General features: G+C 38.7%; 1 protein-coding gene across 7 annotated transcripts in view; it reads left to right on the plus strand.

Annotated features, from left to right (window-relative positions):
- SCAPER (S-phase cyclin A associated protein in the ER) overlaps window positions 1-21,940 on the plus strand; it is a 591,234-nt gene that overhangs the window by 14,235 nt on the left and 555,059 nt on the right. For all 7 annotated transcript variants that reach the window (XM_058428046.1, XM_032176146.2, XM_058428043.1 and 4 more), the window contains exon 2: window positions 5,998-6,062. Coding sequence is in view for 6 of the 7 variants with exons in the window: in XM_032176146.2 (XP_032032037.1) it covers window positions 6,057-6,062 (6 nt within the window). In the remaining variant the exon portion in view is untranslated. The remainder of the gene's footprint in view (window positions 1-5,997; window positions 6,063-21,940) is intronic.

The raw sequence follows: 21,940 nt of genomic DNA on the forward strand, positions 1-21,940 counted from the left end.
ACATTCTGTTGAATTGGGGTGGAGAGTTCTGTAGATGTCTATTAGGTCCACTTGGTGCAAAGCTGAGTTCAGGTCTTGGATATTCTTGTTAACCTTCTGTCTCATTAATCTGTCTAATATTGACATTAGGGTGTTAAAGTCTCCCATTATTATTATGTGGGAGTCTAAGTCTCTTTGTAGGTCTCTGAGGACTTGCTTTATGAATCTGGGTGTCCCTGTATTGGGTGCATATATATTTAGGATAGTTGCTCTTTTTGTTGAATTGATCCCTTTACCATTATGTAATGACCTTCTTTGTTTCTTTTGATCTTTGCTGGTTTAAAGTCTGTTTTATCAGAGATTAGAATTGCAACCCCTGCTTTTTTTTTGCTCTCCATTTGCTTGGTAGATCTTCCTCCATACTTTAGTTTGAGCCTATGTGTGTCTCTGCACATGAGATGGGTCTCCTGAATACAGCACACTGATGGGTCTTGACTCTTTGTCCAGTTTGCCAGTCTGTGTCTTTTAATTGGGGCATTTAGCCCATTTACATTTAAGGTTAATATTGTTATGTGTGAATTTGATCCTGTCATTATGTTAGCTGGTTATTTTGCCCATTAATTGATGCAGTTCCTTCATAGCATCGATGGTCTTTACCATTTGGCATGTTTTTGTAGTGGCTGGTACCGGTTGTTCTTTTTCATGTTTAGTGCTTCCTTCAGGAGCTCTTATAAGGCAGGCCTGGTGGTAACAAAATCTCTCAGCATTTGCTTGTCTGTAAAGGATTTTATTTCTCCTTCACTTATGAAGCTTAGTTTGGCTGGATATGAAATTCTGGGTTGAAAATTCTTTTCTTTAAGAATGTTGAATATTGGCCCCTACTCACTTCTGCCTTGTAGGGTTACTGCCAGGAGATCTGCTGTTAGTCTGATGGGCTTCCCTTTGTGGGTAACCTGACCTTTCTCTCTGGCTGCCCTTAACATTTTTTCCTTCATTTCAACTTTGGTGAATCTGTTAATTACGTGTCTTGGAGTTGCTCTTCTCGAGGAGTATGTTCATGGTATTCTCTGTATTTCCTGAATTTGAATGTTGGCCTGCCTTGCTAGGTTGGGGAAGTTCTCCTGGATAATACCCTAAAGGGTGTTTTCCAACTTGGTTCCATTCTTTCCATCAGTTTCACATACACCAATCAGATGTAGATTTGGTCTTTTCACATAGTCCATATTTCTCGAAGGCTTTGTTCATTTCTTTTTACTCTTTTTTTGTCTAATCTTGTCTTCTCCTTTCATTTCATTAATTTGATCTTCAATCACTGATATCCTTTCTTCCAGTTGATGGAATAGGCTATTGAAGCTTGTGCATGCGTCACGAAGTTCTCTTGCCATGGTTTTCAGTTCCATCAGGTCATTTAAGGTCTTCTCTCCGCTGTTCATTCTGGTTTGCCATTCGTCTAACCTTTTTTCAAGGTTTTTGAGCTTCCTTGCAATGGGTTACAACATGCTCCTTTAGTTTGGAGAAGTTTGTTATTACCGACCTTCTGAAGCCTACTTCTGTCAACTCGTCATTCTCCATCCACCTTTGTTCCATTGCTGGTGAGGAGCTGCGATCCTTTGGAGAAGAAGCACTCTGGTTTTTAGAATTTTCAGCTTTTCTGCTCTGGTTTCTCCCCATCTTTGTGGTTTTATCTACCTTTGGTCTTTGATGTTGGTGACCTACAGATGAGGTTTTGGTGTGGATGTCCTTTTTGTTGATGTTGATGCTATTCCTTTTTGTTTGTTAGTTTTCCTTCTAACAGTCAGGTCCCTCAGCTGCAGGTCTGTTGGAGTTTGCTGGAGGTCTACTCCAGACCCTGTTTGCCTGGGTATCACCAGTGGAGGCTGCAGAACAGCAAGTATTGCAGAACAGCAAATACTGCTGCCTGACCCTCCTCTGAAAGCTTCGTTCCAGAGGGGCCCTTGCCTGTATGAGGTGTCTGTCGGCCCCTCCTGGGAGGTGTCTCCCAGTTAGGCTACACGGGGGTCAGGGACCCACGTGAGGAGGCAGTCTGTCTGTTCTCAGAGGTCAAACGCCGTGCTGGGAGAACCACTGCTCTCTTCAGAACCATCAGACAGGGACGTTTAAGTCTGCACAAGTTGTCTGCTGCTTTTTGTTCAGCTATGCCCTGCCCACAGAGGTGGAGTCTATAGAGGCAGTAGGCCTTGCTGAGCTGTGGTGGGCTCTGCCTAGTTCGAGCTTCCTGGCAGCTTTGTTTACCTACTCATGCCTCAGCAATGGTGGACGCCCCTCCCTGACTAGGCTGCAGCCTTGCAGGTTGATCTTAGACTGCTGCACTAGCAGTGAGCAAGGCTCCGTGGGTGTGGGACCCACTGAGCCAGGCATGGGAGAGAATCTCCTAGTCGGTGGGTTGCTAAGACTGTGGGAAAAGTGCAGTATTTGGGCAAGAGTGTACCGATTTTCCAGGTACAGTCTGTCATAGCTTCCCTTGGCTAGGAATGGGAAATCCCCAACCCCTTTTGCTTCCCTGGTGAGGCGATGCCCCGGCCTGCTTCGGCTCACCCTCTGTGGGCTGTACCCACTGTCCAACCAGTCCCAATGAGATTAACTAGGTACCTCAGTTGGAAATGCAGAAATCACCTGTCTTCTGTGTCACTTATGCTGGAAGCTGCAGACTGGAGGTGTTCCTGTTTGGCCATCTTGGAACGGACTCTGACTTTCTTTTTTTGAAACTTTTATTTTAAGTTCAGGGGTACAAGTGCAGGTTTGTTATATTGGTAAGCTTGTGTCATGGGACTTTGTTGTACAGATTATTTCATTACCCAAGTGTTCAACCTAGTACCCATCAATTATTTTTCCTCACCTCTCCCTCCTCCCACCCTCCATTCTCCAAAAGGCCCCAGTGTGTGTTGTTCCCCTCTATGTGTCCATGTGTTCTCATTATTTAGCATCATTTAGCTCTCACATATAAGTGAGAACATGCGGTGTTTGATTTTCTGTTCCTGCATTAGTTTGCTAAGGATAATGGCCTCTAGCTACATTCATGTCCCTGCAAAGGACATGATCTCATTCTTTTTAATGACTGCATAGTATTCCCTGGTGTATATGTACCAAATTTTCTTTATCCAGTCAAGCATTGAGGGCATTTAGGTTGATTCCATGTCTTTGCTATTGTGAATTGTGCTGCAATGAACATACAGGTGTATGTGTCTTTATAATAGAATGATTTATGTTCCCTTGGGTATATACCCAGTAATGGGATTGAATTATATTTGTGTCTTTAGGTCTTTGAGGAATCACCACACTATCTTCCACAATGGCTGAACTTAATTTGCACTCCCACCAACAGCGTATAAGTGTTCCTTTTTCTCCAGAACCTTGCCAGCATATTTTTTTTATTTTTATTTATTTTTGAGAGAGAGTCTCACTCTGTTGCCCAGGCTGGAGTGCAGTGGCACAATCTTGGCTCACTGCATCCTCTGCCTCCTGGTTTCAAGCGATTCTCCTGCCTCAGCCTCCCAAGTAGCTGGGATTACAGGTGCGCACCACCACACCCAGCTAATTTTTGTATTTTTAGTAGAGACAGGGTTTTGCCATGTTGCCCAGGCTGGTCTTGAACTCTTGACCTCAGGTGATCTGCCCACCTCGGTCTCCTGGTGTGCTGGGATTACAGATGTGAGCCACCGTGCCCGGCTGTGAGTTTTATTTTTATACATTTTCACATCGTTAGCATCCTTTTAAAAAATTTATATTAATTTATGGGGTCCATGTACAATTTTGTGGGAATGTGAATTGTTACACCCTCTATGGAAAACAGTATGGGGATGTATTAAAAAGCTAAAAAGTAGAATTACCTTTTGATCCAACAATCCCACTACTGGGTATCTATCTACCCAATGGAAATCAATATACCAAAATGATACCTGCACTTATATGTTTATTGCAGCATATTCACAGTAGTGAAGATATGAAATCAACCTGTGTCTATCAACAGATGAATGTTTAGTCTTCTTTTGTTTGAACTTGAAGAACTTCTTTTAGCCTTTTTGTAAGGTGGGATGAACTCCCATAGCTTTTCTTTGTTTGGTAGGGTTATGATTTTAAATAGGGCCAGGTGTGCATGGTGGCGCATGCCTTTAATCCCAGCACTTTGGGAGGCTGAGGTGGGTGGATTGCTTGAGCCCAATAGTTCGAGACCAGCCTGGGCAACGTGGTGAAACTCCGTCTCTGCCAAAAAATACAAAAATTACCCAGACATGATGGTGTGCACCTGTAGTCCCAGCTACTCAGGAGGCTGAGGTGGGAAGATAGCTTGAGTCAGGGAGGCAGAGGTTGCAGTGAGCCAAGATCGCACCATTGCACTCCAGTCTGGGCGACAGAGCCAGACCCTGTCTCCAAATGAGTGAATGAATGAATGAATGTTATATGGGAAGGCCTTATTGAGAGTGACATTTGTGCACAGTGAATTGGGAGAGTTCCACATGGGAGGTCCAACAGGTATAAACCCCTAATGCTAGAATATGTCTGGCATGCTGGGAAGCATAAGCAGGCCAGTGTGATTGGAGTACAGTGAATGCTGGGGAGAAGGGGTATATGGAATTGGAAAATTTTAGACATGATAGGCTACTGTGAGGACTTTGGCGTTTACTCCGAGTGAGATGGAGAGAGGTTGGAGGTTTGTGAGCAGAGGTAGTACATTTAAAAAAATATAATAGCTTTACTGATAAATGATTCATATACAATATAATTTCCCCATTTAAAAATGGTTTTAGTATATTCACAGAGTTTTGCAGCCATCACCATAATTAATTTTAGAACATTTTCATCACCCCCTAAAGAAACCCTGTGCTTATTAGCAGTTACTCTCATTTTCTCCTAACCCCCCAGCCTTCAGCAACCTCTGTTTTCTGACACTATGGATTTGACTGTTCTGGACATTTCACATTGTATGTGGAATCATACAATATGTGTTTTTTTATAACTGGCTTCTTTCACTTAGCATGATGTTTTTAAAGTTCATCCATATTGTAGCATGTATTAGCACTTTCTTCCTTTTTTTTGGTCTTTTATCCATTTTTATGTCCTTTTATTCATTGTGTGAATGTACATTTTATTTATCCATTCATCAGTTGATGGGTATTTGGGTTGTTTCTACTCTTTAGCTGTTATGAATAATGCTGCTGTGAACATTTGTATATAAATTTTTATCTGGACATATGTTTACTGGTAGTGCATTTTAAAGGAGCATATTTATTGACAAAGGATGAATGACCTAGGTTTTGTTCCAGAAGGAGGGAGGTTTGGTTCCATTTGCTGCTTTCTTTTCTTTGTTCACTGACTCTTCATACAGGATTAGGTCATTTTTTGTTGTTGTTGTTAAGCAATTTCCCTGTCCCTGTGTTCTGTCTAGTTTCCCTGACTTGGATTTCTTTGAGTAAAAGTTTGGCTACATTAAATAGGTTACCTGAAATGTACGGGCTGTTGTACTTAAAGCCTTATGTAATTGTTAATTGAGATATTCTGATAAAATCTTAGTTTATGAACGTTCTTAAGGAAAGTTACACAGGATTTTCTATACTGAGTTGAGACTCATTAGTGAGTCAGTTCAGTGAAAGCAGCATTTAAAAACTGAAATAGAATACAGAAGGAAATATTACAGTACATCTGTTACTTTACGAAATTTTTAATTCAGTTAAACGTGTATGAACTGGGTAAGATATAAAACGTGTATGTGTTTATGGGTTGTAGTAAAAAAGTTTGGAACCCCTCTGGGTTAGGATGTCCATGTAATTAATACTGTTTCTTTTCCATTTTATTTTTATTTTTTGGAGAGCACTGAGGTCTTGTTCAGCATGGAATATTTATATAAAGCATGCTATATTATACCCCAACAGGTAATATAAAGGAGCAGCTTTTTTTGTTGTTGTTTAATGTAAGTGTGGGGATGAGATTTATATCTTTTTATGAATAATTATGGTTTTCTGGTAATGTTATAACTAAGTGTATATATATTTTTTATTGTAGGAGTCATACTCCATGGGTTTATGTGATAAATGATCTTGGCATAGAAGAGAATTTAAAGAATGATGGTAAGTGATATCTTAAAGACTAGCCTTAGTTTTTTTGCCTTTCTCTTTTATTCCTTTCTTTTATCTTTTTTAATGTAATAGTTTTTTCATTCAAGATATCCTGTGGAACACACTGTCATAAAGCACAGTGATAAAGTGAGCAGCTATGAATGTACTATTCAACCTTAGAGCCCAGGAACCCTGCGGCTCCTCAGGCTTGCCTCTAACACTTATGGTACCTAGGTTAGGAATACAAGTGGAAGCTAGCTTTTAAAATTTCTTGATATTAAATAGTTACAAATCAATGGACGCTAACAGCCTGACCTGGCCTCCTACCCAGGGTCTAGCCAAGTCTTAAAGGAACCTACTCTCTCTGGGCTAGGTAGGCTAGAAGTTGGGCTAGAGTAGGTCTTGAATCTGGTATGGGGACTGATGTGAAATTCCCCAGAGAGCCAGGGAAAACAGGTTTCTGTCCCCCACACTTTACTTTTCTAACTCAAGATTTTTCAGGCAATTCCAAACATCTTCTTAAACTACTCAAATTGAGGAGGAGAAAGAAATGCAGGTATACAGGGAGTCCAGTCTGCCCGGATACTTCCTTTGGGATAGTTGGGGTGACCAACCTTAATCAAAAGCAGATATTCTTGCTCTGTTTTTTTCCAGCACTGATGCTGATTTGCCTTCTTCCTTCTCTCTTATTGTCTGGCCTGGAGGGACCCAGTTTAGTTTGTGAGTCCCTCTCTCTTAATTTGTGTTCACTCAATTAGTTACTGATTCCTTTTGGATTTTGGTGTTTTTGATAGGTACAACCTTCTGAAGTGTGGGGCTCAGGGCAGAGCCCCTTCTTCTGGTTGAAAGAGCGGGAGAGGGCCGGGCACGGTGGCTCATGCCTGTAATCCCAGCACTTTGGGAGGCCTAGACGGGCGGATCACAAGGTCAGGAGACCGAGACCATCCTGGCTAACACAGTGAAACCCCATCTCTGCTAAAAATACAAAAAATTAGCCTGACGTGGTGGTGGGCGCCTGTAGTCCCAGCTACTCAGGAGGCTGAGGCAGGAGAATGGCATGAACCTGGGAGGCAGAGCTGGTGGTGAGCCAAGATCGTGCCACTGCACTCCAGCCTGGGCGACAGAGTGAGACTCCGTCTCAAAAAAAAAAAGAAAAAAAGAAAGAGCAGGAGAGCATCTGTTTGTTGTGTGCTCTTATCTCATCCCTCCCACTTCATACTCTTCCTCAGTTCTAAGGTTTTGATTTTTCATATCTGTCATTTGGGGTTATTTTCTGTTGGTCTGCTTTTGGGTCTTTTGGTCATAAACTATGCTTTTGTTTGCCAGAAGATTTCTTTTTTTCTAATCTGCCCTAATTTTGAAAGATGGTCTTAGAGGGGATAGAAGTCTACGTTGACAGATTTTTTTTCTCTTAGTATCTTTTTTTTTTTTCTTCTTGAGACAGAGTCTGTCTGTCACCCAGTCTGGAGTGCAGTGACACAATTATAGCTCACTGCAGTTTTTACCACCTGGGCTCAAGCTCTCCTCCCACCTCAGCCTCCTGAGTAGGTTGGAACTATAGGTGCATGCCACCATGATTGGCCAGTTTTTTATTTTTTATTTTTTTGTAGCGATAGGGTCTTGCTTTGTTGCCCAGGCTGATCTTGAACTCCTGACCTCGAGTGATCCTCCTGCGTTGGCCTTCTTCCACAGGGCTGGGATTACAGGCATGAGCCACTATGCCTGGTCTTTCTTAGTATCTTGACAAAAGAGATTCTACCGTCCTCAGCTTCTTTTTGATTTTTAGGGAATTCTTTTTCCTTTGATTTAATTTTAATTTAATAGCATATGCAGCATTTACATGGTTCAAAATTCAACCTATAAAACAATGTTCATTTAGAGAAATTCACCTTTCTTCTCTCTTCTTCCTCTTCTTCCCTTGTGGGTAACATTAATTTTTTTTTAATTGTGCTAATACAAATAACATGACATTTACCATCTGAACCATTTTTAAGTATACAGTTCAGTTGTATTAAGTATATTCATATTGTTATGCAGCTATCACTATTATTCATCTTCAGAACTCCTTGTCTTGCAATATTGAAACTCTATATACATTAAACAATAATTTCCCATTTCCCCTTACCCCCTGCTCCTGTACCACTTGCTATATCTGTGATTTTGACTACTTTATGTACCACATATAAGTGAAATCATCCAGTATTTGTCTTTTTGTGTTTGGCTTATTTCATTTAGCCTAATGTCTTCAAGGTTCATCCATGTTGTAGCATATGTCAGATTTCCTTCCTCTTTAAGACTGAATAATAATCTGTTGTCAGTATATATTACATTTTGCTTATCCATTCATCAGACACTTGGGCTGTTTCCCCTTTTTAGCTATTGTGAATGATGATGCTATGAACATGGGTGTTCAGATATCTCTTCAAGACTGTTTTCAGGCTGGACGCAATGGCTTATGCCTGTAATCCTAGCACTTTGGAAGGCCGAGCCAGTTGGCTCACTTGAGGTCGGGAGTTTGAGACCAGCTTGGCCAACATGGCGAAACCCTGGCTCTACTAAAAATACAAAAAATTAGCTGGCGTGGTGATATGCACCTTTAATCCCAGCTACATGAGAGGCTGAGGCATGAGAATCGCTTGAACCCAGGACGCGGAGGTTGCAGTGAGCCACGATCATACCACTGCACTCTAGCCTTTGTGTCAGAGCAAGACTCTGTCTCCAAAAAGTAAATAAATAAATAAAATAGTAAAGAACTGTTTTCAGTTATTTCGGGTGCGTAACCAGAAGTGGAACTTCTAGATAATATGGTAAATCTATTTTTAATTTTTGGAGGAACTGTCATAGTGTTTTCCGCAGTGGCTGCAACATTTAAAATTCCCTCCAACAGTGCACAAGGGTTCCAGTTTTTCCACATCCTCACCAACATTTTTTATTTTCTGTTTTTTTTGATAGTAGCCATTTTAATGGGTGCATGGGTAATCTTTTTATTAATGTTTGATTTATCCTTTATATTTTCAAAAAGAATGTATACATTTATATGTATATACATGTGTTTTTCTTTTTTGAACCTAAAGGTAATATATTTTAGTATCTTGGGAGTTTTTTTTTTTTTCTCTTAGCAATATATCCTAGAATGTTAGAGATCTTCGTTTCTTTTTATAGCTGCATACTATTTCCTATTGATCTTTGTTTTAAAACTCTAGCAGGTAAAGTAAAGCTTTTCTTATCTGCCAATTGTGACTCTAAGGAATATGTCCAAAAACCTGAAAGTAAATGAAAAATGCCTATGATCATACACAACAGATAGTCCACACACTGTAGGTATATTCACTGTACTTGCAGAATTCTTGAGTTCCTTATTCAGAACTGTAATAGTACATTTCCCATAAGCCTACCAAATAAGAATTGACAGCTAATAGCTTGTTAGGGAAGAGGAGAAAATAATTAAGAATTAAGCTTTTGTGTTCTACTTAATCATTAGGAAATAAAGAACTAAAAAATCTTTAACAACACTTTTGTCTGTGCTCATTTATTTTAGGACAACTGTCTTTTGTATTTCTATAACTCCTGAGGCATAATTAAATTATAGTATCATGCAGAAGTTGGTGTTCGTAGTGATAACCTGAAGTTATCAAGAAAAGAGTAAGTTTCTTTAGTAGCCTCTGTTGCAGAGGTCAAGGAAATGTGTTCAGAGATTTTCATACAAAATGATAAAACCAAAAAGAATTTGTGCTTAGCAGGGCAAACTTCAGTTATCAATTTATGTAGAACACCTCATTTCCCAATAATGTTTATTTATTGATTCTTTTTTAAAATCATTCTGTCAGTTATTCATTTACTCATGACATATTTATGTGCCAGACACCATCCTAGACAGTGAGAATAGTGAACAAAACCTATTCCTTCAGAAACTTACTGTCTAATGGAAGACAGAGTAAACACATTAAGTGTATGATTTAAAATATAATTGTGGTTAAGTGTTACAAAGGAGTACAAGTTGGTTTGAGTATATAAAAGGAATCCTGGCCAAGTCTCGGGGTTGAAGAAAACTTAGCCTTAGGAAGTTACATTTAAGTTGGGATTCGAAAGATCATTAGGTTTTGGCTAGGCTAAGAGGAATACTCTCTTAGGATGCTTTCAGTAGCAAGTAGAGTTGGCTTCAGATAAGAGTTGATCCAGTGGCTCGACAGTGTCATCAAGAATTTGATTGCTTTTCCTCCACTTACTCTGGCTTCTGTTCTGTTTCCATTATTTTAAGGCTTGCTGTCTTTATGATCCCTAGATGGTTAGCAGTAGTTTCCAAAGCTGTATATTCCCTAATATATGGCCAGTAGGAGAGTCTTTAACATTCCAGTAAAAGATCTGAGATCCTCAGTTTTAATCACCTTAGGTCACATGCTCACCTCTGGATCAGTTGTTGTGGCTAGGCAAGCAGATTGACTTAGGCAAGGTCATGTGCTGCACCCTGGAGTTAGGGACAAAAGGTGCTTACCTAGAACCACAAGGGACCCCAACAAAAATTGAACTATTAGGAAAGGAGGATGCAGAGAATGAATGCTAGGGAAGAAGCCAATAAATGTGCATTATAGAGGGACAGACTATTCCACATAGAAGAAAGAATTCTGTGTAAATGTCCTGAATTAGGATGGAGCTTGGTGCTTATGGGGAACTGAATGAAAGTCAGTGATTTTGGAGCATGGCAAAGGAGGAAAATAATAGTACAAGATGAGACTGGAGGCCAGGTCATGTATTTGTAGATAATACCAGATTTCTAAAGTGGTGCTACCAGTTTCATTTCCTGTCAGTAGTGTATGGGAGGAGTTGCCCCAGATCCTCACCAGTACACAGTATAATAATTTATTTATTAAAAAATTTTTTTTGGTAATTTTGATGACTGATTCTTAGTACTTTTTCGTTTGATTATTGGCCATTTAGATATCATTTGTGAAGTGCCTACTCAAGTTTCCTGCTCATTTTTTTATTGACCCAGTAGACTTCTTTTTTGACTCAGTCTCTGTCTTCTTCTTCCTCTTCTTTTTTTCTTTTTTAAATAGAGACAGGATCTCACTATGTTTCCCAGGCTGCTCTCAAACTCCTGAGCTCAAATAATCCTCCTGCCTTGGCCTCCCAAAGTCCTGGGATTACAGGCATGAGCTGCCGTGCCTGGCTTTGACTCAGTGTCTTTCTCTTTTTGCAGTTGATTTAAGGAGTTCTTTATCTTGAATCTAAGACCTTTGGCACCTTTGGCACTTCTCCTACTCTGTAGCTTGCTTTTTCATTTTTTAATACTGTCTTTTGAATAGGATCTGTTCTTAATTTTAATGAAGTTTGGTTATTAAATTTTCCCTTTATGATTAGTGCTTTTTGTGTCCTGATTATTTCTTTCTACCTGAAAATCATGAAAATATTCCCCTGTATCATTTTTAGTAATTTTTAATTTCATTATAATTTTAAATTTAAGAAAGGTTGTGAGAAGACTATGAGGAATTCTCATATATCCTTTTGCCAGATTTACCAATTACTAATTTTGCCCCATTAGTTTTATTCTTTCCTTTCTCTCTTTGTGTATATGAAACACACGTGTCTGTAAATATACATACATCCATATACGAATACATCCATATATGATGTATATCCATATACATTTATCCATATATGAATTCTCATATATCCTTTTGCCAGATTTACCAATTGCTGATTTTGCCCCATTAGTTTTATTCTTTCCTTTCTCTGTGTGTATGAAACACATGTCTGTAAATATACATACATCTATATACACATATCTACCTGCACACATATATAAATATATGCATATTACTTTTCTCCCTGAATCATTTGAGAGTATTTGAAGCCAACATACTCCTTCATCCTTAAGTACTTCAATATGTATTTCCTAAGAATTAAGGACATTCTTTTATATGACCACAATTCAGTGAACAAAATGTGGAAATTTAACATTTGTACAGTATTATTATATAATCCACAGTAGATATTCAAAATTTGTCATTATCTGAATGATGTCTTTTATAGTTATTTTCTTCTTGATCCATTTGGAGTTGCCAGGTCTGTTTGGTCTCCTTTAATCTGGAACAGTTCTTCAGCCTTTCTTTTTCTTGACTTTGCCATTTTTGAAGACTACAGAACAGTTATTTTGAAGGATGTCTTCTCAGTTTAGGTGATGTTTCATCATGATTAGATTCAGGTTTTGCATTTTAGGCAGAATATCACATGAATGATGATGTGTCCTTCTCAGTACATCACATTAGGAGGTATATGATGTGAATTCGTCCTGCTTGTTAACTTTGATCACTTTGTTAGTGTAATGTAGTGTCAAGCTTTTCTACTTTAAAGTTTCTGTTTTCTCTTTTGATATTAGTAAGCAATTTGTGGAGAAGCACTTCGAGGATGTGTAAATATACAGTACCTTATCAAACTGTCACTTACTAGTTTTAGAATCCATTAATGATTTACTTATTAGTTAAAGATCTGTGAGGAAAAGGCTTACATTCTCTTGTTATCTGGACTCTGATTTTTAATTTTATTTAATGTAATCTAACATTATCATTATTTATTTTGATACTCAGATTGTCCCAGATTAGCCAGTGGGAGACTTTAAGCTGGTTTTTTTTTTTTTTTTTTTTTTTGAGACAGGGTCTCTGTCACCCAGGCAAGAGTGCAGTGGCGTAATTACAGCTTACTGCCGCCTTGACTTCCTGGGCTCAAGCCAGCCTCCTGCCTCAGTCTCCTGAGTAGCTGCACCAATTTTTTAAATTTTTTGTGGAGATGGGGGTCTCTCTATGTTTCCTAGGCTGGTCTTGAACTCCTGGACTCAAGCAGTCCTCCTGCTTTGGCTTCCCAGAGTGTTGGGATTACAGTTGTGAGCCAGTGTACCCAGCCAAGTCTATTTGGTATGTCCATATTATTCTTTGAGCATTTCTATACTTTCTAGTGTAACAAGCTGCTGTAGATTCAGCTTGTAATTTCCCTGTTTTATTCTTTTTCTCACCTTGTTACACAGGCTAGGACTTTCAATATAACATTGAATGGAAGTGGTGATAGTAGTAGCATCCTTGTCTTTTTCAGTTTTATACCATTATATATGATATTTGCTGTAGTTTGCTAAGAATTTAAAAGTTATAAATAAATATTGAATTTCATTACATGCTTTTCTTTCCATCTGTTGATATGAACACAAGGCTTTTCTCCTTTATGCTGTTAATAAATATAAATTTATTAACAGATTAATAAATTCTGTGAATTATATTCATTGATTTGAAAAATGTTAAATCAGCCTAGTATTCCTGAAATAAACCCAACTTGGTGGTGTTCTCATATCTGAATTCAATTTGCAAGTATGTTCATGTTTATACATACATGTATAAACGTGTGTGTATTTTTTTTTTTTTTTTTTTGCTTTTGTTTCGAGGCAGAGCCTTACTCTGTTGCCCAGGCTGGAGTGCAGTAGCACGATTTTGAGAGGTGACAGCGTGCTGGCAGCCCTCGAAGCCCTCGCTCACTCTTGGCCCCTTCTTGGCCTCGGTGTCTGCTCTGGCCATGCTCGGGGAGCCCTTCAGCCCACCACTGCGCTGTGGGGGCCCCTCTCTGGGCTGGTTGAGGCCAGAGCCCGCTCCCTCAGCTTGCCCTCAGCTTGCCGGGAGGTGTGGAGGGAGAGGCGCGGGCGGGAACTGGGGCTGTGCGCGGCGCTTGCGGGCCAGCTAGAGTTCCTGATGGACGTGGGCTTGGCGGGCCCCGTACTCGGGGTGGCCCCAGGCAGTGAGGGGCTTAGCACCTGGGCCAGCAGCTGCGGAGGGCGCGCCGGGTCCCCGAGCAGTGCCGGCTCACTGGCGCTGCGCTTGATTTCTCGCTGGGCCTTAGCTGCCTCCCGCAGGGCAGGGCTCGGGACCTGCAGCCCGCCATGCCTGAGCCTGCCCCCGGTCCCCCACCGTGGGCTCTTGTGTGGCCGGAGCCTCCCCAACCAGCCCCGCGCCCTGCTCTTTTGCTCTTTGCAATAAATCTTGCTGCTGCTGACTCTTTGGGAACACACTGCCTTTATGAGCTGTAACACTCACTGCAAAGGTCTGCAGCTTCACTCCTGAGCCAGCGAGACCACGAACCCACCAGAAGGAAGAAACTCTGAACACATCCGAACATCAGAAGGAACAAACTCCGGACACGCCGCCTTTAAGAACTGTAACACACTAACGGCGATGGTCCGCGGCTTCATTCTTGAAGTCAGTGAGACCAAGAACCCACCAATTCCGGGCACAGTCTCAGCTCACTGCAACCCTCGCCTCCCAGGTTCAAGCGATTCTCATGCCTCAGCCTCCTGAGTAGCTGGAATCACAGGCGCATACCACCATGCCCGCTAAGTTTGTATTTTTAGCAGAGATGGGGTTTTGCCATATTGGCCAGGGTGGTCTTGAACTCCTGACCTCAAGTGATCCGCCCACTTTGACCTGCCAAAGTTTTGCTGGGATTACAGGCATGAGCCACCACGCCTGGCCTACGTTTGTGTGCTTATACACATACATATATATGATTTTCACATCTTTTCTCTCAAAAGACATTAAATTGTAATTTGTGTTTCTTGTATGGTCCTATTAGGTTCTGATATCAGAGTTTTTCAGGCCTCATAAAATGAGTTTTTTCTTCTTCTCTAGAAAATTTAATGTAATTTGTTGCTTAAATGATTAGGATAATTTACCCGTGAAACCCATCTGGTCATAGGTTTTCTTTTGTGGGATTCAATTTCTTCAGTAACTATTCAGATTTTCTGTTTTCGTTTATGCCAAGGTTTGGTAAGTTATGTTTTTCAAGGGATTTGTCTGTTTCATAGAGATTTACAAATTCATTGCTACAATGTTAATTATTATTATTATTTTTTTGAGAGGCAGAGTCTCACTCTGTCACACCCAGGCTGGAGTGTAGTGGCATGATGATCATAGCTCACTGAAACCTTGAACTCCTGGGCTCCAGTGATCCTCCTGCCTTAGCCTCCTGAGTAGCTGGGACTACAGGTAGTGCCACCATGCCTGGCTATTTGTTTTTTATTTTTAGTAGGGAGAGGTCTTGCTATGTTGTCCAGCCTGGTCTTGAACTCTTGGTCTCAAGCAGTCCTCCTGCCATGGCCTCCCAAAGTGCTGGGATTACAGGTTTGAGCCACAGTGACTGACTGGATACAATTTTATTTATAATATCCTTTTGTTATCTTTTTGATGTCTGGAGGTTTCTAGGATCTGTAGTGATATTTCTTTTTAATCCCTAATACTATTTTTGCCTCCTTTTGTTTTTACTTGATCACTCTTGCCAATGAATATATACATTTCATTAGTGTTTTTAAATAACTCACTTTTGTTTTTTTTTTTATTTTTCTGTATCACATGTTGATCTTGTATTATATTGATTTTTTTGCTGTTTATTACTTCCTTTCTTGGGATTTAATATGGTGCTCTTTTACTAACTTCTTGAAATAGACTTAGATAATTTATTTTTAGCCTGTTTTCTTTCTTACATATCCTTTAAAGCTATGCAGTTTCTTTTAAGCTGCATCTTGTAAGTATTAACCTGCCATCATTTTATTATCATTTAACTAAAAATACAATTTCCATTGTGATTTTTTCCTTGATCCCCGAGTTATTTAGAAATGTATTGGTTAGCAGGGTGTGGTGGCTCATGCCTGTAGTCTCAGCACTTTGAGAGGACGAGGCGGATGGATCACTTGAGGCTAGGAGTTCAAGACCAGCCTGACCAACATGGTGAAACCCCATCTCTACTAAAAATACACAAAATTAGCCATGCCTGGTGGCGGGTGCCTGTAATCCCAGCTACTTGGGAGGCTGAAGCAGGAGAATCACTGGAACCTGGAAGCAGAGGCTGCAGTGAGTCAGGATGGCGCCACTGCAGTCCAGCCTGGGCAACAGAACGAGACTCCATCTCAAAAAAAAAAAGAAAAAGAAGAAAAGAAATGTATTGCTTAACTTCTAAACACATGGGGATTATTCAGGTTATATCTCTTTTTACTTTCTATACTTTGAAATTTAGTGAGACCTGAGTTATCACTAAGGATATTGACAGTTTGGAAAACATGCACCTGGAAAAAATGTGTTTTTGCCATTGTTGAATGCTGGGTTCTGGATATGTCAAATATATCAACCTTGTTAATTATGTTGTTCAAATCTTCTGTATTGTTACTTAATATTTTTGTCTACTTGTTCTGCCAGCTTCTAAAAGAGTGTGTTGTGTTAAAATCTTCCAAAATAATTGCATTTTTCTCTTATTTCAATTTTGCTTGTACATTATTAGATATGTTAGATATGTGCACATTTGACATTGATATGTTTTCCTGGTTGATAAACTTTTTACTAAAAGTATCACTATATATGCTCTAGCAGTATATCTTTCCATTTCTTCCTGTAAGCCAGTTATTTATATATTATTTTATTATTTTTTAGTGGGCACCCTAGAGATGCCTGCCTGCCTGCCTGCCTGCCTGCCTGCCTCCCTCCCTCCCTCCCTTCCTTCCTTCCTTCCTTTCTTCTTCCTTCCTTCCTTTTTCTTTATCGTGAGATGGAATCTGGCTCTGTTGGCCAGGCTGGAGTGTAGTGGTGCCATCATAGCTCACTACAGCTTTGAACTCCTAGTTTCAGATGATCCTCCCACCTCAGCCTCTTGAGTAGCCGGGACTACAGGTGCCACTATGCCTGGCTTTAATTTTTCTTTCTTTCTTTTTTTTTTTTTTGTAGAGACAAGGTTCTACTCTATTGCCCAGGCTGGTCTTGAACTCTAGACCTTAAGTGATACTCCCACCTTAGTCTCCCAGAGTGTTGGGATTACAGGTGTGAACTACCATGCCTGGCCCAACATTTCTTAATGATTTATTAGAGTCTATTATAAATTGTTGCTTTTATCGCTTCCTGGAGAATGTAAAGGCCTTATCACACTTTGTTTACTCCCCTTCCACCTTTTGTGAAATTGTCATACACTTTGTTTTTCATATCTTTAAAATTTCATAAGATTATAGTACTTTCATATAGTTTGTATTCGTACTCTTTTATTCATATTTTTACTGTTTTTTGGTGTTCTTCATTTGCATGCAAACCTAGATGATTATACTGTATTAATATAGTATAATAGTATAGTATATATAGTACATAATGTAGTATAATAGTAGATTATTATACTATATTATTATACTAGATTAGAATTTTTTTTATACTAGAAAACAGTAATTTTCTTTCAGTACTTTAAGGGTGCTCCACTGTTTACTGACATTTATCATGTCCGTTTGTTGGAAAATCAGCTGAGCTTTTTTTGTCACTCCTTTGAAGGTAATGAGCTCTTATCTTCTCTGTACACTCTTAAGATTTTCTTTGTTTCAGGTTTTCATCAGTTTTTCTGTGATATACTTATGTTTGGTTTTCTTTGTATTTATCCTGCTTGGGGGTTTGTAGAGCTTCTGGGAGAATTTGGCTGATATCTTTTGTCAGTTTTAAAGCCATTCCCTTTGAAATTTTTTTTCTGCTCCAGTTTCTCTGTTCTTTCCTTCAGGGTCTTCTCCAGTTGTACCATGTAAGACTTTTTCACTATGTCTTATAAGTTTATTTTCTCTTCTATGTTCTTTTTTTCCTCTGTGCTTTCATGTAGATATTTCCTACTGTCATATTTTCCAGTTCACTGACCTTTCTTCTGCTGTATCTAGTTTGTGGTTAAAGCGATTTATTGAGCTCATAACCTCAGTAATATTTTATTTCTCTTCTAGAATATCCACGTGAATTCCATTTTTTGTTTTTCCTCTTTTATTTGTAATATTCAAAATATTTATTTTTAATGAAAAGGTATATCTTATAGCTTTTAAGTAATCAAGAAATCTGTGCAATATTTTGCTCATAAAAATGCAAATTGTGCCGGGCTTGGTGGCTCACACCTGTAATCCTAGCACTTTGGGAGGCTGAGGTGGGTGGATCACTTGAGATCAGGAGTTTGAGACCAGCCTGGCCAACATGGTGAAACCCCGTCTCTACTAAAAATACAAAAATTAGCCGGGCATGGTGGCGTGTGCCTGTAGTCCCAGCTACTTGGGAGGCTGAAGCAGGAGAATTGCTTGAACCTGGAGAATTGCTTGAACCCAGGAGGCAGAGGCTTCACTGAACTGAGATCACACCACTGCACTCCATCTTGGGTGACAGAGTGAGACTCCATCTCAAAAAAACAAGACAAAAAAAAAAAATGCAAATTGTAACAAATAAGGCCAGCCGCAGCTCCTTGGATTTGGTAATTAGTCACCAATCCCCATCCCTATCCCATCTTGCCCTTATTCCCCAGGTGACTGTGTTATTTATTTATTTATTTTTTGGTTATCTTCATTTTTTATTAGTTTTTTTTTGAGATGGAGTCTCGTTCGGTCACCCAAGCTGGAGTGCAGTGGTGCGATCTCAGCTCACTGCAACCTCTGCCTCCTGGGTTCAACCAATTTTCCTGCCTCAGTCCCCCGAGTAGCTGGGACTACAGGCTCCCACCACCACGCCCAGTTAATTTTTTGTATTTTCAGTAGAGGCAGGGTTTCACCATATTAGCCAGAATGGTCTCGATCTCCTGACCTCATGATCCGCCCGCCTTGGCCTCCCAAAGTGCTGGGATTACAGGCATGAGGCACGGCGCCCGGCCCTTTTGTTAGTTTTTAAATAGATATTTTCACATATTTCTGCATGGCAGTTATTTACTTTTTTCACTTTGAAGGTATTTTATTGACTTGCATTTATTATTTCTTATAGAATGTCACTTGTCAGTTTTATTCTTATTAATTTGAGGTTACTTGTAACTACTTTTAAGGTGTTTTTTTTTTTTTTAGTTGTCAGTACTTTTTAACCCTAATATGTCTATCGTTTGTCTTTTTATTTTACCTTTTTATTAAAAAAATTCACAGTTTTATTCATAGTGCCTGTTGATTCGTGGTATGATCTTTTTTGTTAGTTTTGGAAAGTTCTCAGCCTTTATGTGCTCTAATCCCATTTTTGTTTCTCTTTTCCTCAGATTTCAGTTTTTGCTTCTGTTTGACCTTTTAAAAAATTTCTTATGTCTCTTTTGCTCTTTTCTATTTTTTTTTCTGTTTTCATTCTGGATATTTTAGTTTAACTAATTCACTAATTTCTTGTTAAACCCATTCATTGAGTTCTTAATTTCAGTTTTTTGATTTTTCAGTTTTATAATTTCTACTTGATTCTTTTAAGGTATGTAGTTTTCTGCAGAAAATTTCAATCCTTTTATTTTCAGTTCATATTAATTAGAGTTACTTTAAAATCTATTTCTGATAACTTTTATTACTTGGCTAATGTGTGGGTATATTCCCTTTTTTTGTATTTTTTCTTGGTTTTTAGTCTTTGGACTTGTTTTCTAGTATGCCCAGTAATAATTTATTTTATTTTATTGCTGCATAAGAGATGTACATAATTTTGGGGTACATGTGATAATTGATTACATTCATATAATTTGTTAAGATCAAATTAGTATACTTGGTTGCGTCTATCAACCTAAATATGTCTTTTTGTACTAGAAACATTCAAATTATTCTCTTCTAGCTATTTTGAAATGCATAATAAAGTATTATAACTATAGTCACCCCTCTGATCTATCTAAGACTAGGTCTTATTTTTTCTATCTAACCAGATATTTGTACCCATTAATCAACTTTTTATCCCCACCCACCCCACTCCACTAATTTTCCTGGCCTTGGGTAACTACCAGTCTACTCTGTATCTTCATGAGATCCACTTTTTTAGCTCCAACATATGAGGGAGAACATATGATAGTCCTCTTTCTGTGCTTGGCTTGTTTCACTTAACATAATGACCTCCAGTTCCATCTATGCTGTTGCAAGTGACAGGATTTTATTCTTTTTCATGGCTGAATGATATTCAACTTTGTATATGTAATACATTTTTTTATTCATCTGTTGATGGCACTTAGTTTGATTCTATATATGTGAATAGTGATGCAATAAACATGGGAGTGCAGATATCTTTTTGATAGATTAGCTTCCTTTATTTTGGATATATACCCAGTAGTGGAATTGCTGGATCATATGGTGATTCTATTTTTAGTTTTTTTGAAGACCTTTCATACTGTTCTCTATAATGGCATACTAATTTTCATTTCCACCAACAGTGTACTAGGGTGCCTCTTTTTCCACATCCTTGGTAGCATGTTATTGCCTGTCTTTTTGGTAAAAACCATTTTAACTGGGTGAGATGATATTTCATTGTAGTTTTGATTTGCATTTCTGTGATGATTAGTGATGAGTCTTTTTTCATATATCTGTAGGCCATTTTGTATATCTTCTTTTGAGAAATGTCTATTTAGATCTTTTGCCCATTTTTAATTTGGATTATTTGTGTTTTGCTAGTGAGTTGTTAGAGCTCCTCATGTGTTCTGGTTATTAATCTCTTACTAGATAGGTAATTTCCAAATATTTTCTTCCATTCTGTGGATTGTCTCTTTGTTGATTATTTCCTTTGTTGTGCAGAAGCCTTTTAGTTACTAATATAGTCTCATTTGTCTATTTTTGTTTTTGTTGCCTGTGCTTTTGAGATCTTACACAAAAAATCTTTACCCAGACAAATATCCTGGAGCATTTCTCTTAAGTTTTATTTTAGTAGTTTCATAGTTTCAGGTCTTACCTTGAAGTTTTTAATCCATTTTGATTTGATTTTTTGGTATGGTGAGAGATAGGAATCTAGTTTTATTCTTTTGCATATAGTTATCCAGTTTTCCCAGCACCATTTATTGAATAGGGTGTTCTTTCCCTGGTGTATGTTCCTGTCAACTTTGTCAAAGATTAGTTGGCTGTAAATGCATGGGTTTATTTCTGGGTTCTCTATTCTGTTCCATTGGTCTGTATATTTGTTTTTATGCCAGTACCATGCTGATTTTGTTACTGTAGTCAGGTACTGTGACATCTCCAGCTTCATTCTTTTTGCTCAGGTTTGTTTTGGCTGTTTGGGGTATTTTGTGTTCCATATAAGTTTTAGGATTTTTTTTTCTATTTCTGTAAAGAATGTTATTGGTATTTTGATAAGGGATTGCATTGAATCTCTAAATTGCTTTGGGTAGTATTGTTGTTTTAATAGTATTCTTCCATTTCATAAGCATGAAATATCTTTCCATTTTTTATATCCTCCTCATTCTCTTTCATCAGTGTATTACAACTTTCCTTGTCTGGATCTTTCCCTTTTTTGGTTAAATTGATTCCAAGATATTTTATATTCTTTGTAACTATCGTAAATGGGATTGCTTTCTTGATTTTCTTTTTTGGATTGTTCAGTGTTGGTTTTTGTATGTTGATTTTGTATCCTGTACCTTTACTGAATTTGTTAATCAGTTCTAACAGATTCTGGTGGAGTCTTTAGGTTTTTTGGTTTTTTTTTTTTTTGAGAAAAGGTCTCACTCTGTCACCCAGGCTGGAGTGCAATGATGCGATCATAGCTCACTGCAGCCTTGAGCTCCCAGGCTGAAGCAATTCTCCTGCCTCTGCCTCTCGAAGTGCTAGGATTACTGGTGTAAGCCACCACACTTGGCTGGCTGTCTTTTTCTAAGTAAAAGATGTCATCTGCAAATGAGGCTAATTAGACTTCTTCCTTTCCAATGTGGATGCCTTTTATGTTTTCATAACTGGAAGGGGAACCAACAGATTAGTAGTTTATTTCTTGTTCACTTAATCGTTCAATGTAGGTATTCAGCATGTGACCTTTCACATTTTGATGGGACTAATTTTTTTTTTAAATCTTTTGACTCCATCATTCTTTAGAGAGTCCTGCTAGATCCTATGCATCTGGCCAGTAAGTGGGGAATTGAGGGAGAGAACATAGCTGATGATGCAGGAGACTTTAAAAAAGAAA

The sequence above is a fragment of the Hylobates moloch genome, unplaced genomic scaffold (assembly GCF_009828535.3).
Source record: "Hylobates moloch isolate HMO894 unplaced genomic scaffold, HMol_V3 SCAFFOLD_14, whole genome shotgun sequence".
Taxonomy (NCBI): Eukaryota; Metazoa; Chordata; class Mammalia; order Primates; family Hylobatidae; genus Hylobates; species Hylobates moloch.